The sequence below is a fragment of the Pseudophryne corroboree genome, chromosome 1 (assembly GCF_028390025.1).
Source record: "Pseudophryne corroboree isolate aPseCor3 chromosome 1, aPseCor3.hap2, whole genome shotgun sequence".
Taxonomy (NCBI): domain Eukaryota; kingdom Metazoa; phylum Chordata; class Amphibia; order Anura; family Myobatrachidae; genus Pseudophryne; species Pseudophryne corroboree.
The window spans coordinates 758,532,284-758,547,169 of record NC_086444.1 but is presented as its reverse complement, the minus strand read 5'-3'; the positions used below and the strand labels follow the sequence as shown (position 1 = coordinate 758,547,169).

The window sequence follows — 14,886 nt, the reverse complement described above, 5'->3', positions numbered from 1 at the left end:
GGTAGCTTGGGCTTCTTAGGCTACTGGACACCATTAGCTCCAGAGGGATCGAACACAGGACCCGACCTCGTCGTCCGTTCCCGGAGCCGCGCCGCCGTCCCCCTTACAGAGCCAGAAGCAAGAAGGTGGTCCAGAAAATCGGCGGCTGAAGACTTCTGTCTTCTCCAAGGTAGCGCACAGCACTGCAGCTGTGCGCCATTGCTCCTCATGCACACCACACACTGCGGTCACTGATGGGTGCAGGGCGCTGGGGGGGGGGCGCCCTGAGCAGCAATACTAACACCTTGGCTGGCAAACTGGCACCATATATAGCCCCAGGGGCTATATAGATGCTTTTTAACCCCTGCCAGAACTTTTACATTAGCGGGAGAAAGCCCGCCGAAAAAGGGGCGGAGCCATCTCCCTCAGCACACTGGCGCCATTTTTCCCTCACAGCTTCGCTGGAAGGAAGCTCCCTGGCTCTCCCCTGCAGTCCTGCACTACAGAAAAGGGTAAAAAAGAGAGGGGGGGCACAAATTAGGCGCAGTATAACTATATTTATGCAGCTATAAAGGGAAAACACACTTCTATAGGTGATATCCCTGTGATATATAGCGCTCTGGTGTGTGCTGGCATACTCTCCCTCTGTCTCCCCAAAGGGCTTTGTGGGGTCCTGTCCTCTGTAAGAGCATTCCCTGTGTGTCTGCTGTGTGTCGGTACTGCTGTGTCGACATGTATGAGGAGGAAAATGATGTGGAGGCGGAGCAAATGCCTGTGAATGTGATGTCACCCCCTGCGGGGTCGACACCTGTGTGGCTGGACTTATGGAAGGAATTGCGTGAAAGTGTCAACTCCTTACACAAAAGGTTTGACGACATAGGACAGCCGGCTACACAGCTTGTGCCTGTTCCAGCGTCTCAAATGTCATCAGGGGCTCTAAAACGCCCGCTAACTCAGGTGACAGTCAGATACAGACGTCGACACGGATACCGACTCCAGTGTCGACGAGGATGAGACTAGTGTACCCTCCAATAGGTCCACCCGTTACATGATTGAGGCAATGAAAAATGTTTTACACATTTCTGATAATACCCCAGGTACCACAAAAAAGGGTATTATGTTTGGTGAGAAAAAACTACCAGTAGTTTTTCCTGCATCTGAGGAATTAAATGAGGTGTGTGAGGAAGCGTGGACTTCCCCTGATAAGAAATTGATAATTTCAAAACGATTATTGGCAGCGTACCCTTTCCCGTTAGAGGATAGGTCACGTTGGGAAACACCCCCTAGGGTAGATAAGGCGCTGACACGCTTATCAAAGAAGGTGGCACTACCGTCTCCGGATACGGCCACCCTGAAGGAACCTGCTGATAGAAAGCAGGAGGCTACCCTAAAAGCTATTTACACACACACGGGCATTATATTACGACCAGCGATTGCATCAGCTTGGATGTGCAATGCTGCTGCTGCGTGGTCAGATTCCCTGTCAGATAATATCGATACCATGGATAGGGACAATATTTTGCTGACGATTGAGCATATAAAAGATGCAGTCTTATACATGCGTGATGCACAGAGGGATATTTGCCGGCTGGCATCAAGAATAAGCGCTATGTCCATTGCCGCCAGAAGGGGGTTATGGACTCGGCAATGGGCTGGCGATGCCGACTCAAAGCGGCACATGGAGGTTTTGCCCTATAAGGGGCTGGAACTGTTTGGGGATGGTCTTTCGGACCTCGTGTCCACAGCTACTGCTAGGAAATCGACCTTTTTGCCACAGGCTGCCCCACAGCAAAAGAAAGCACCGTATTATCAGGTACAGTCCTTTCGGGCCCAGAAAAGCAAGAGGGCTAGAGGCTCATCCTTTCTGCCGAGAGGCAAAGGTAGAGGAAAAAAGCTGCAACACACAGCTAGTTCCCAAGAGCAGAAGTCCTCCCCTGCGTCCGGTAAGTCCACAGCATGACGCTGGGGCTGCTCAGGCGGACCCGGGTACGGTGGGGGCCCGTCTCAAAAATTTCAGCGCACAGTGGGCTCTCTCACAGGTGGATCCCTGGGTCCTTCAAGTAGTACTTCAGGGGTACAGACTGGAATTCGAGACGTCTCCCCCCCGCCGTTTCCTAAAATCTGCCTTACCGGCAACTCCCTCTGCCAGGGAGGCAGTGTTGGTGGCTATTCAAAAACTGTATTCACAGCAAGTGATTGTCAAGGTACCCCTCCTTCAGCAAGGAAAGGGTTACTATTCCACAATGTTTGTGGTACCGAAAGCGGACGGTTCGGTGAGACCCATCTTAAATTTAAAATCCTTGAACACTTATATCAAAAGGTTCAAGTTCAAGATGGAATCGCTCAGGGCGGTTATTGCGAGCCTGGAGGAGGGGGACTACATGGTCTCCCTGGACATCAAGGATGCGTACCTACATGTCCCCATTTACCCTCCTCACCAGGAGTACCTCAGATTTGTGGTACAGGACTGTCACTATAATTTCCAGACGCTGCCGTTTGGGTTATCCACGGCACCGAGGGTCTTTACCAAGGTAATGGCCGAAATGATGATACTCCTTCGCAAGAAAGGAGTTTCAATTATCCCGTACTTGGACGATCTCCTGATAAAGGCGAGGTCCAAGGAACAGTTGATAGAAGGGGTAGCACTTGCTCGGGAAGTGCTACAACAGCACGGCTGGATTCTCAATATTCCAAAGTCACAGCTGGTCCCGACGACACGTCTTCTGTTCCTGGGAATGATTCTTGACACAGACCAGAAAAGAGTGTTTCTTCCAGTGGAAAAAGCCGAGGAGTTGTCATCTCTAGTCAGAGACATCCTAAAACCGGGACAGGTGTCGGTACATCAATGCACACGAGTCCTGGGAAAGATGGTAGCTTCGTACGAGGCAATTCCATTCGGAAGGTTCCACGCAAGGACTTTCCAGTGGGACCTGTTGGACAAATGGTCCGGGTCCCATCTCCAGATAAAACAGCGGATAACCCTATCGGCAAGAACCAGGGTGTCGCTGCTGTGGTGGCTGCAGAAGGCTCATCTACTAGAGGGCCGCAGATTCGGAATACAGGACTGGGTCCTGGTGACCACGGGCGCCAGCCTTCGGGGCTGGGGGGCAGTCACACAGGGAAGAAATTTCCAAGGACTGTGGTCAAATCAGGAGATTTCACTTCACATAAATATTCTGGAGCTAAGGGCCATTTACAATGCCCTAAGTCAAGCAAGACCCCTGCTTCAGAACCGGCCGGTGCTGATCCAGTCAGACAACATCACGGCGGTCGCCCATGTAAACAGACAGGGCGGCACAAGAAGCAGGAGGGCAATGGCAGAAGCCACAAGGATTCTCCGATGGGCAGAGAATCATGTGTTAGCACTGACAGCAGTATTCATTCCGGGAGTGGACAACTGGGAAGCAGACTTCCTCAGCAGACACGACCTCCACCCGGGAGAATGGGGACTTCATCCAGAAGTTTTCCGAATGCTGGTCAACCGTTGGGAAAAACCACAGGTGGACATGATGGCGTCCCGCCTAAACAAAAAGCTAAAAAGGTATTGCGCCAGGTCAAGGGACCCTCAGGCGATCTCTGTGGACGCTCTAGTGACACCGTGGGTGTACCAGTCGGTTTATGTGTTTCCTCCTCTGCCTCTCATACCCAAGGTACTGAGAATAATAAGAAGGCGAGGAGTGAGAACTATTCTCGTGGCTCCGGATTGGCCAAGAAGGACTTGGTACCCGGAACTTCAAGAGATACTTGCAGAGGACCCTTGGCCTCTGCCGCTCAGACAAGACCTGCTGCAGCAGGGACCCTGTCTGTTCCAAGACTTACCGCGGCTGCGTTTGACGGCATGGCGGTTGAACGCCGGATCCTGAAGGAAAAAGGTATTCCGGAGGAAGTCATCCCTACCCTGATCAAAGCCAGGAAGGATGTCACCGCAAAGCATTATCACCGCATTTGGCGGAAATATGTTGCTTGGTGTGAGGCCAAGAAGGCCCCAACGGAGGAATTTCAACTGGGTCGTTTCTTACACTTCCTGCAAGCAGGTGTGACTTTGGGCCTCAAATTGGGGTCCATTAAGGTCCAGATCTCAGCCCTGTCGATTTTCTTCCAGAAAGAACTGGCTTCACTGCCTGAAGTTCAGACTTTTGTCAAGGGAGTCCTGCATATTCAGCCTCCTTTTGTGCCCCCAGTGGCACCTTGGGATCTCAATGTGGTCTTGGAATTTCTAAAATCACATTGGTTTGAGCCACTTAAGACTGTGGATTTAAAATATCTCACGTGGACAGTGGTTATGTTGTTGGCTCTGGCTTCAGCCAGACGGGTGTCAGAATTGGCGGCTTTGTCCTGTAAAAGCCCCTATCTGATTTTCCATATGGATAGGGCAGAGTTGAGGACTCGTCCTCAGTTTCTCCCGAAGGTGGTATCAGCTTTTCACTTGAACCAACCTATTGTGGTGCCTGCGGCTACTAGGGACTTGGAGGATTCCAAGTTTCTGGACGTAGTCAGGGCCCTGAAAATTTATGTTTCCAGGACGGCTGGAGTCAGGAAAACTGACTCGCTGTTTGTTCTATATGCACCCAACAAGCTGGGTGCACCTGCTTCTAAGCAGTCTATCGCGCGCTGGATTTGTAGCACTATTCAGCTGGCGCATTCTGCGTGGGGCTACCGCAGCCTAAAAATGTGAAAGCCCATTCCACAAGGAAGGTGGGCTCATCTTGGGCGGCTGCCCGAGGGGTCTCGGCTTTACAACTTTGCCAAGCTGCTACTTGGTCAGGGGCAAACACGTTTGCAAAATTCTATAAATTTGATACCCTGGCTGAGGAGGACCTGGAGTTCTCTCATTCGGTGCTGCAGAGTCATCCGCACTCTCCCGCCCGTTTGGGAGCTTTGGTATAATCCCCATGGTCCTTACGGAGTTCCCAGCATCCACTAGGACGTTAGAGAAAATAAGAATTTACTCACCGGTAATTCTATTTCTCGTAGTCCGTAGTGGATGCTGGGCGCCCATCCCAAGTGCGGATTGTCTGCAATACTTGTACATAGTTATTGTTACAAAGATCGGGTTGTTATGGCGAGCCATCTGTTCAGAGGCTCCATTGTTATCATACTCTTAACCGGGGTTCCTATCACGAGTTATATGGTGTGATTGGTGTGGCTGGTATGAGTCTTACCCGGGATTCAAAATCCTTCCTTATTGTGTCAGCTCTTCCGGGCACAGTGTCCTAACTGAGGCTTGGAGGAGGGTCATAGGGGGAGGAGCCAGTGCACACCAGGTAGTCCTAAATCTTTCTTAGAGTGCCCAGTCTCCTGCGGAGCCCGTCTATTCCCCATGGTCCTTACGGAGTTCCCAGCATCCACTACAGACTACGAGAAATAGAATTACCGGTGAGTAAATTCTTATTTTCATACTGTGTTTAGTAACTATCATTATACTACTGAGTGTAACATTATAATAAGAGAAATGCTACACCAGGAAATAATTAGTATTTACTAAGGGTATTAGAGACCAGGGAGAAAGCACAGTTATAGGCAAATAATTTGCTAGAAGAGTCTATAGCTGCTGGGCTGTGTTACAGTAATAAAATGTTTGTGCTATTATTTAGACATATACAGTAATAATTAACTCTCACTTTATTAAAGAAAATACAAAATGAAAACAAATGAACAAAATACTCCAGCTCCATCTTTCCTGCCCCATGTCTCTCCAGCTTCCTGCCCCTTGTCACACCATCCCCCATTCTTTCCAGCCTCCTGCCCCATCGCCCCGGCCTCCTGAGTCACTTCAAGAGCAAGCCCCCTCTAATTTACCTTCTTATTAGGCTGCATGCTCCTCTTCCTTGCAGCAGTGCAGCATAGAGTAAAGACGCAGTGATGAGCTGTGCATGCACAGAAGATGCTGGGTCCTTGTGCCCGGCAGCTGTTGACCACCAGTACACAGAGGCAGCACTGGCAGGGTGACTGTGGCTATGCTCCAAGATCACAAGACTCAGGGTAATAGCCCTGCCAGCCCATCCCTGGTCACATGCCCACGACACTCGCATAACACAAACAAGACTTCTGAATAGCTGCCACCCAGGAGAACCCAATACATCTCCACAAGTCTCAATCAGTACCGTGACTCTAGGCCACATGCCACTTTATAGTTAAACGTTATAAAACATTGTTTATAACTGTAAAATATCTATTCATACCTTACCAGTACATTTTAATACTCCCACATTGAAGGTACTACCTAAACCAGGCAGAGACCCAGGACTTCCTGGATCCTACAGGTCCATCTCTGTCTTAAATATAGGTTATAAAACCCTAACAAAAATAATGTCAGAGAGAGTCAAATGTATTCTTCCCTCTGTAATTCATGGAGATCAGACATGGTTCATATGGGGTAGGCATTCTGTTGTCAGTCTTTGTAAGGTATTTACAATACAGCTGTGGTCGAGTTCATCTGGAAGCTCTGACGGTGCCTTTTTATTATCTTTAGATGCTGAAACAGTATTTGATTTGGTTACTTGGAACCATCTCTTTTAAACACTTGCTCGTTTTTGTGTTTCTGGATCACTTCACTAACATTTTCTACAAACCCTACCTTTTATACAAACCCTACGTCTCAAGCGGCATGTAACAGATTTTTATCCTCGTCGTTCCCAATCCAATGTGGTATGCAGCAGGGATGTCTCTTGTCCCCGCTTCTATTTGCCTTGGCGTTGGAACCATTGGCCATTACTCTGCGGGAGAGCCCCTCCTTCACTATAATCCGAGTGGGGGATCAGGAATTGAAATTGGCAGTGTTTGCTGACGACATGCTTCTTTATTTTTATGGATCCTGTCTGCTCGGTTCCCTCTGTGTTCGAGGCCCTCATGGATTTTGCATCTTTTTCTTGGTACAGGGTGAACTTTAATAAGTCAGAATTCTTACCGTTAGGTACTTTGTCTCTGTTAGAAGCAGCTTCTTTCTTGTCAGCCTCTTTTGCACCGGCAGGTCACACGCTTAAGTATTTAAGTATCCAAGTTGGTTCATCTATATCTAAACTATATCAAACTAATTTTACCTCTATGATAACAAAAAGAAAAACGATGTTAGATAATTGGATGCTGTTACTGCTTAGCATGTTAGGTCATTCGGCTGTAATAAAGAGTATAGTTTTCCCAACACTTTCTTATCTGATACAGATGTTACCTATTGCTCTTTACAGGAGTGATATACATTTTTGCTCTAGGCTTTTTTCCAGGTTTTTGTGAAGTGGGAAGAAAGCTCGGGTGTCATTGAAGAAATGAAGCCAACCACATGGTGTAGGGAGAGTGGGTGTACCTAATTGGCGGCCTTCTCTTAGGCTGTATTCTTCCGATATATTATTGATTGGTGTTACAACAGCAGTTTATATATGAATCTACCATTAAAGCAGGAATAATTTGCTCCATACTCTCTAAGCGCCCTATTACAGGTTTATAGATCTTGGCTACCATCCAGTATACTGGATAACATTCTCTTTAGAGACACTTACTATACATGGAACTCTTAACAAATACTTAATGTGATCCACTGAAATCCTTATATGTAACTTTCTGGGGTAACCCTGCCTTTCCGGCTGGTTTAGATAATAAAGAGAGATTTCATGTTTGGAGATCGAAAGGGATCTCGGCCATAAAAGACGTATTTGTTCCGGGTGGACATATTCTCACTTTCCTATGTCTTAAATAGAAAATTACTTACCTAATGTCCACTTTTACATGTACCTCGAGGCACATCACTATGCGTTCTCAGTACAACCTCTGGCATTCCCTGCCTCCTCAGGAACTACAGATGACAAAATTGCTACTGTATTACGTTTATCCCCTAAGTTTTCGTATAAAACCGAGATGCTTATGTTAGATTTACAGCTTTGTGACTCGTAATCTCTGTGGTTGGGAAATACAGAGGCTTGGAAGCAGACTACCCCCTCGATTGTAGATTCTGATCCTATTATTAAATATTATGACTCTACACTTAAATATCTTTCATCAGCACTTCTTCAAAAAGTGCACGTGAAAGTGATATATCGCGCTAGGCCAGAGACGTCATATGGTTGCTGATGAAACTGGCCAGTGTCCCAAATGTCATATTTCTAACGCTACGCTTAGTCACAACATTTGGGAGTGTGGAAAAATACATACATTTTGGGGAAAGATTCTACAGTATGTCAATTATTTGTTTTCATTGCAAATACCGGCGGAACCTTTAGCATTACTCTGTGCTAACTTTGATAATTGTGTACTGGGACCATATAAGCTATTTTACCATTATAAACCACCATAGTTACGGTAGCTAAGAAGGCCATTCTTAACCATTGGACCTCTAGAGACCCCCCAAACCGACTTCGGTAAAAACTTATCTTCTATAGCTCCTATATCCTGATGGAAAATCTACACTTACAGATATTGAAACAGGAGTGGTGAAATGTCATAAAAAATTGGATTTTTTTTTTATTGTGCGGTATCTTTTAATAAATGGGAAACTAGGAACCTTTAGTAGACAATGTGACTCTTGAAGGCCGTAGAGGTGGGATTGCAATCAGATCAAGTTTTGAGATGTACTGGGCACCTTTCTGTGTTATGTAACCAGTGACTCAGACAACCAATATATTAATCTTCCAGGGTCTTCATTCTTTATTTGTTTGTAATTTTATTTGAGTTTTATTGTTATTGATTGTTTATTTGCATTTTTTATTATTGTTTATTACTGTATATTGTATTCTATTATTGCTTGTGTTTTTGCATCCATTCCATATTGCTATATGTTCATGGCAATGTGATGCCTCCATGGAAATTATTTATGGATATTTATGGTATTGATTCGATTTGACATTGATGTTTTGTACCGTCATATTCTATTTTATGTCTGCTTTAAAACAATTTAAAAAAAAAAATGTTTTAAGTTATAAAGCATTGGCTATTTGCATAAATATTGATATTGTGTCCTACTCAGAATCAGACCCTATGTGAGACTCATCTACTTGTGATGGGAAAATATTTGTTTTTTTATAACATTCACTGATCAAAGTTTGTTTTTTAGGGAGATGAATAACGAGGAAAACGCAGCTTCTGGGTGCAGGAGATTGGAAGAAGCTGATGAGATGCCCAAGGTGGACATCTAATGTCATAAACAAACATTGTATTTACTTCAAACAATGTATCCACCTCAAAGTTGTATATCTACCTCAAACTTTGAATCTACCTCAAACAATGTATCTACCTCAAACATTGTATCTACCTCAAACAATGTATCTACCTCAAACAATGTATCTACCTCAAACATTGTATCTACCTCAAACAATGTATCTACCTCAAACATTGTATCTACCTCAAACAATGTATCCACCTCAAAGTTTTATATCTACCTGAAACTTTGTATCTAACTCAATGTATCTACCTCAAACATTGTATCTACCTCAAACATTGTATCTACCTCAAACAATGAATCTACCTCAAACAATGAATCTACCTCAAACATTGTATCTACCTCAAACAATGTATCTACCTCAAATTTTTATATCTACCTCAAACAATGTATCTACCTCAAACAATGTATCTACCTCAAACATTGTATCTACCTCAAAGTTTTATATCTACCTCAAAGTTTTATATCTACCTCAAACATTTTATCTACATCAAATTTTTATATCTACCTAAAACATTTTTGTATCTACCTCTAAGTATCTACCTCAAACAGTATATCTACCTCAAAATTTATATCTACCTCAAACAATGTATCTACCTCAAATTTTTATATCTACCTTAATGTATCTACTATACCTCAAACAACATATCTACCTCAAACAACATATCTACCTCAAACAACGTATCTACCTCAAATTTTTTATATCTACCTCAAACAATGTATCTACCTCAAACAACGTATCTACCTCAAACAACATATCTACCTCAAACAATGTATCTACCTCAAACAACATATCTACCTCAAATTTTTATATCTACCTCAAACATTGTATCTACCTCAAACAACGTATCTACCTCAAACAACGTATCTACCTCAAACAACATATCTACCTCAAACAACATATCTACCTCAAACAACGTATCTACCTCAAACAATGTATCTACCTCAAACAACGTATCTACCTCAAACAACGTATCTACCTCAAACAATGTATCTACCTCAAATTTTTATATCTACCTCAAACATGGTATCTACTTCAAACAATGTATCTACCTCAAACAACGTATATCTACCTCAAACAACATATCTACCTAAAACAATGTATCTACCTCAAACAACATATCTACCTCAAACAACGTATCTACCTCAAACAACGTATCTACCTCAAACAACATATCTACCTCAAACAACATGTCTACCTCAAATTTTTATATCTACTTCAAACAATGTATCTACCTCAAACAACATATCTACCTCAAACAACGTATCTACCTCAAACAATGTATCTACCTCAAACAACATATCTACCTCAAACATTTATCAACCTCAAACAATGTATCTACCTCAAAATTTTATATCTACCTTAAACAACGTATCTACCTCAAACAACATATCTACCTCAAACAACATATCTACCTTAAACAACATATCTACCTCAAACAATGTATCTACCTCAAACAACATATCTACCTTAAACAATGTATCTACTTCAAACAACGTATGCACCTCATACATTGTATCTAATAAAAAAAAAAAAAAAATATATATATATATATATATATATATAATCTATCTATCTATCTATCTATCTATCTATCTATACACAGAAATTAATATATGAATATAGATATGTATGTATTTATGTGTTGTTTCAACAATAAAAAAGAAGGACAAGTCACTCAGTGTCTGATTTGATATTGAAACTTCTACTTAGCAATTTAAATGTTTTCCATAGTACTATTTGTTTTACCCAAATGCAATATGTAACAACAAGCACACTGCTTCATTGGTGCACTACTGTGGGCCATGAGCCTCTTGTGCAACTACACTGAGCACATGGGCAAACGCAGGATTTATCCAGGGGGGTTTCCGTGGGTGGGTGTGTATGTGTGTGTGTGTCTCTCTCTCTCTCGCTCTATATATATATAGATATATATATATATATACACTGCTCAAAAAAATAAAGGGAACACTAAAATAACACATCCTAGATCTGAATGAATGAAATATTCTTATTAAATACTTTGTTCTTTACATAGTTGAATGTGCTGACAACAAAATCACACAAAAATTATCAATGGAAATCAAATTTATTAACCCATGGAGGTCTGGATTTGGAGTCACCCTCAAAATTAAAGTGGAAAAACACACTACAGGCTGATCCAACTTTGATGTAATGTCCTTAAAACAAGTCAAAATGAGTCTCAGTAGTATCTGTGGCTTCCACGTGCCTGTATGACCTCCCTACAACGCCTGGGCATGCTCCTGATGAGGTGGCGGATGGTCTCCTGAGGGATCTCCTCCCAGACCTGGACTAAAGCATCCGCCAACTCCTGGACAGTCTGTGGTGCAACGTGGCATTGGTGGATGGAGCGAGACATGATGTCCCAGATGTGCTTAATTGGATTCAGGTCTGGGGAACGGGCGGGCCAGTCCATAGCATCAATGCCTTCGTCTTGCAGGAACTGCCGACACACTCCAGCCACATGAGGTCTAGCATTGTCTTGCATTAGGAGGAACCCAGGGCCAACCGCACCAACATATGATCTCACAAGGGGTCTGAGGATCTCATCTCAGTACCTACTGGCAGTCAGGCTACCTCTGGCAAGCTAGAATTGGGGTGGGAAAAAAGACAAGGAGAAGTCTGTACTGTTGACGCACAGTACAGACTTCTCCTTGTCTTTTTTCCCACCCCAATTCTAGCTTACAATTACTGTAGTTGACTGCACCCCCTCCTATACAGAATATTTTTTGTTATTAAGAAGAAGGGTTTTTTTGCCAAGTGGGTTATGGTGACGAAAAACATATACCCACAATATATTAGTACTAAACTGAGTGTGCAGATACTATATCTGTGTGCGTACCTCTGGCAAGCACATGGAGGGCTGTGCGGCCCCCCCAAAGAAATGCCACCCCCCACCATTACTGACCCACTGCCAAACCGGTCATGCTGGAGGATGTTGCAGGCAGCAGAACGTTCTCCTTGGCGTCTCCAGACTCTGTCACGTCTGTCACATGTGCTCAGTGAGAACCTGCTTTCATCTGTGAAGAGCACAGGGTGCCAGTGGCGAATTTGCCAATCTTGGTGTTCTCTGGCAAATGCCAAACGTCCTGCACAGTGTTGGGCTGTAAGCACAACCCCCACCTGTGGACGTCGGGCCCTCATACCACCCTCATGGAGTCTGTTTCTGATCGTTTGAGTAGACACATGCACATTAGTGGCTTGCTGGAGGTCATTTTGCAGGGCTCTGGCAGTGCTCCTCCTGTTCCTCCTTGCACAAAGGCGGAGGTAGCGGTCCTGCTGCTGGGTTGTTGCCCTCCTACGGCCTCCTCCACTTCTCCTGATGTACTGGCCTGTCTCCTGGTAGCGCCTCCATGCTCTGGACACTACGCTGACAGACACAGCAAACCTTCTTGCCACAGCTCGCATTGATGTGCCATCCTGGATGAGCTGCACTACCTGAGCCACTTGTGTGGGTTGTATGGAGGTCATACAGGCACGTGGAGGCCACACACACTACTGAGCCTCATTTTCACTTGTTTTAAGGACATTAAATCAAAGTTGGATCAGCCTGTAGTGTGTTTTTCCACTTTAATTTTGAGGGTGACTCCAAATCCAGACCTCCATGGGTTAATAAATTTGATTTCCATTGATAATTTTTGTGTGATTTTGTTGTCAGCACATTCAACTATGTAAAGAACAAAGTATTTAATAAGAATATTTCATTCATTCAGATCTAGGATGTGTTATTTTAGTGTTCCCTTTATTTTTTTGAGCAGTATATATATATATATATATATATATATATATATGGGATGCAGTTAAAATGCCAGCTGTCAGGATCCCGCCATTCAGGAGACCGCACCGGAATCCCAACATCCACACTGTATTCCACTCGGTTAGTGAGTCCAACCCACCAACCGAGTGGGAATATAACATGTGGCGAGCGAAGTGAGCCACCAGGCCCGAGGCATCTCCGTCTCAGTAATAAAACATTGGCTCATCAGGAGGGTTTCCAGGTACTCGCAACCCCCCCCCCCCCTCCCTGCTTGCGCTACTGGAGCACCACCCCTCAAAAGTCACAAATGCTTCAAAACTTAGTCTATACTTTACCTGCCCTTGGTTACTCATTTTCATATATTGTGGCTATAACAAAATCACAATAGTGGTTTAAACACTTAGGTGCAAGCATAATTGTGACTACATAGATACTCATTACATACCATTATCATCCCTGGGTTACATAGGGTTATCTACTCAAAAGAAAGATGCTATAGTGTCACACAAATCCACATATAGCAGTTTTTAATCAGGCGGAAATGACTAAATGGGACAAAAACAGCTATTAGCTATGTAGACGACTATAGTCCTGGTACGTACTATGGGGCTGATTCAGAACTTCTTTTGATGCAGTCGCGTTTATGACAGCATAACTCTGTCTAACCTCCCAACATGACCATTTCCAGGAGGGACATAATGCTCTGTTCCCGGACTTCCCTCTTAATTTATGTATGATTGCCATCAGCTGTGTTGAGCTAGTTAATGGATAAGAAAGTTGCCCCTCCTGGAAAGGGTTATGTTGGGAGGTATGCTCTGTTTCTAATCCCGAGTGATTTAACCCCATAGAGCCCATCACCGCTATACAAGATCTAGCGCAACAGTACTAGGGAAATATGTTTCATCTAATAAGAATTGAGTAATAAAAAAAAGTATTGTATATATATATAAATTATATATATTTTTTTTATTTTTTTTATTTTTATTATAGGATGCAGTACATACATTGTGAGTAATTACAAATATATACAAATAAACTCATATGTACTGTACTGTACGTACTAAAGAACCAAAGAGAAGAAACACTACCAACCACTCAGGATAAATAAACTGTAAATTAGGGATGTGCGGGCTCGGTTTCTAGAGAATTGAGCCCACCCGAACTTCCGGAATCCAAGGGAATCCAAGCCCTGGCTCAAGTTTTCACTCCTTGCTCGATTCAAAAATGAGGCAATTTTCCAATCGGCGGATCTCTCGTGTTTTGGATTCAATATAAGTCCCTCCCATGGTGATTTGGGTGTTATTCACACAGAACCGCCGGGCAGAGAGCACAGCCACAGACTGTCAGGGCTTTAATATCAATATTATTCAGGGCTGTTTCTAGCCAATTGGGCTCCCAGTGCAAGATTTAAAAATGCGCCCCCGCTCCACATTGACATTAAAAAAAAATGCGCCCCCACCCTAGATATAAAAAAAAACAGGTGCGCGTGCTCCCGAAAGGGGCATGGCCTTGTTAAAATGGGCATGGTCCCATTAAAATGGGTGTGGCCTCGTCTGAAAAGACTACCTTACACGCCACCATAAGAAAAAAAAAATCTACCATATTAGGCCCCAACAGTAATGCCCCCTGCACCATATTATGCCATACACCGCAATGCCCTTGATACATTAAATCCCCACATTACGGCAGGCAAGAGTCCCCATTTTACACATTACGGCAGGCAAGAGTCCCCATTTTACACATTACGGCAGGCAAGTTTCCCCTTTTTACACATTACGGCAGGCAAGAGTCCCCATTTTACACATTATGGCAGGCAAGAGTCCCCATTTTACACATTACGGCAGGCAAGTGTCCCCATTTTACACATTAGCGCAGGCAAGTGTCCCCTTTTTACACATTACGGCAGGCAAGAGTCCCCATTTTACACATTATGGCAGGCAAGAGTCCCAATTTTACACATTACGGCTGGCAAGAGTCCCCATT

General features: G+C 43.9%; 1 protein-coding gene across 1 annotated transcript in view; it reads left to right on the top strand.

The window, feature by feature from the left end:
* LOC134944206 (protein FAM13A-like) overlaps positions 1-10,655 on the top strand; it is a 43,649-nt gene extending 32,994 nt beyond the window's left edge. Inside the window, exon 7 of the mRNA XM_063932816.1 lies at positions 9,020-10,655. Coding sequence (XP_063788886.1) covers positions 9,020-9,101 — 82 coding nt within the window. The 3' untranslated portion in view covers positions 9,102-10,655. The remainder of the gene's footprint in view (positions 1-9,019) is intronic.
* Positions 10,656-14,886: the final 4,231 nt, after the last annotated feature.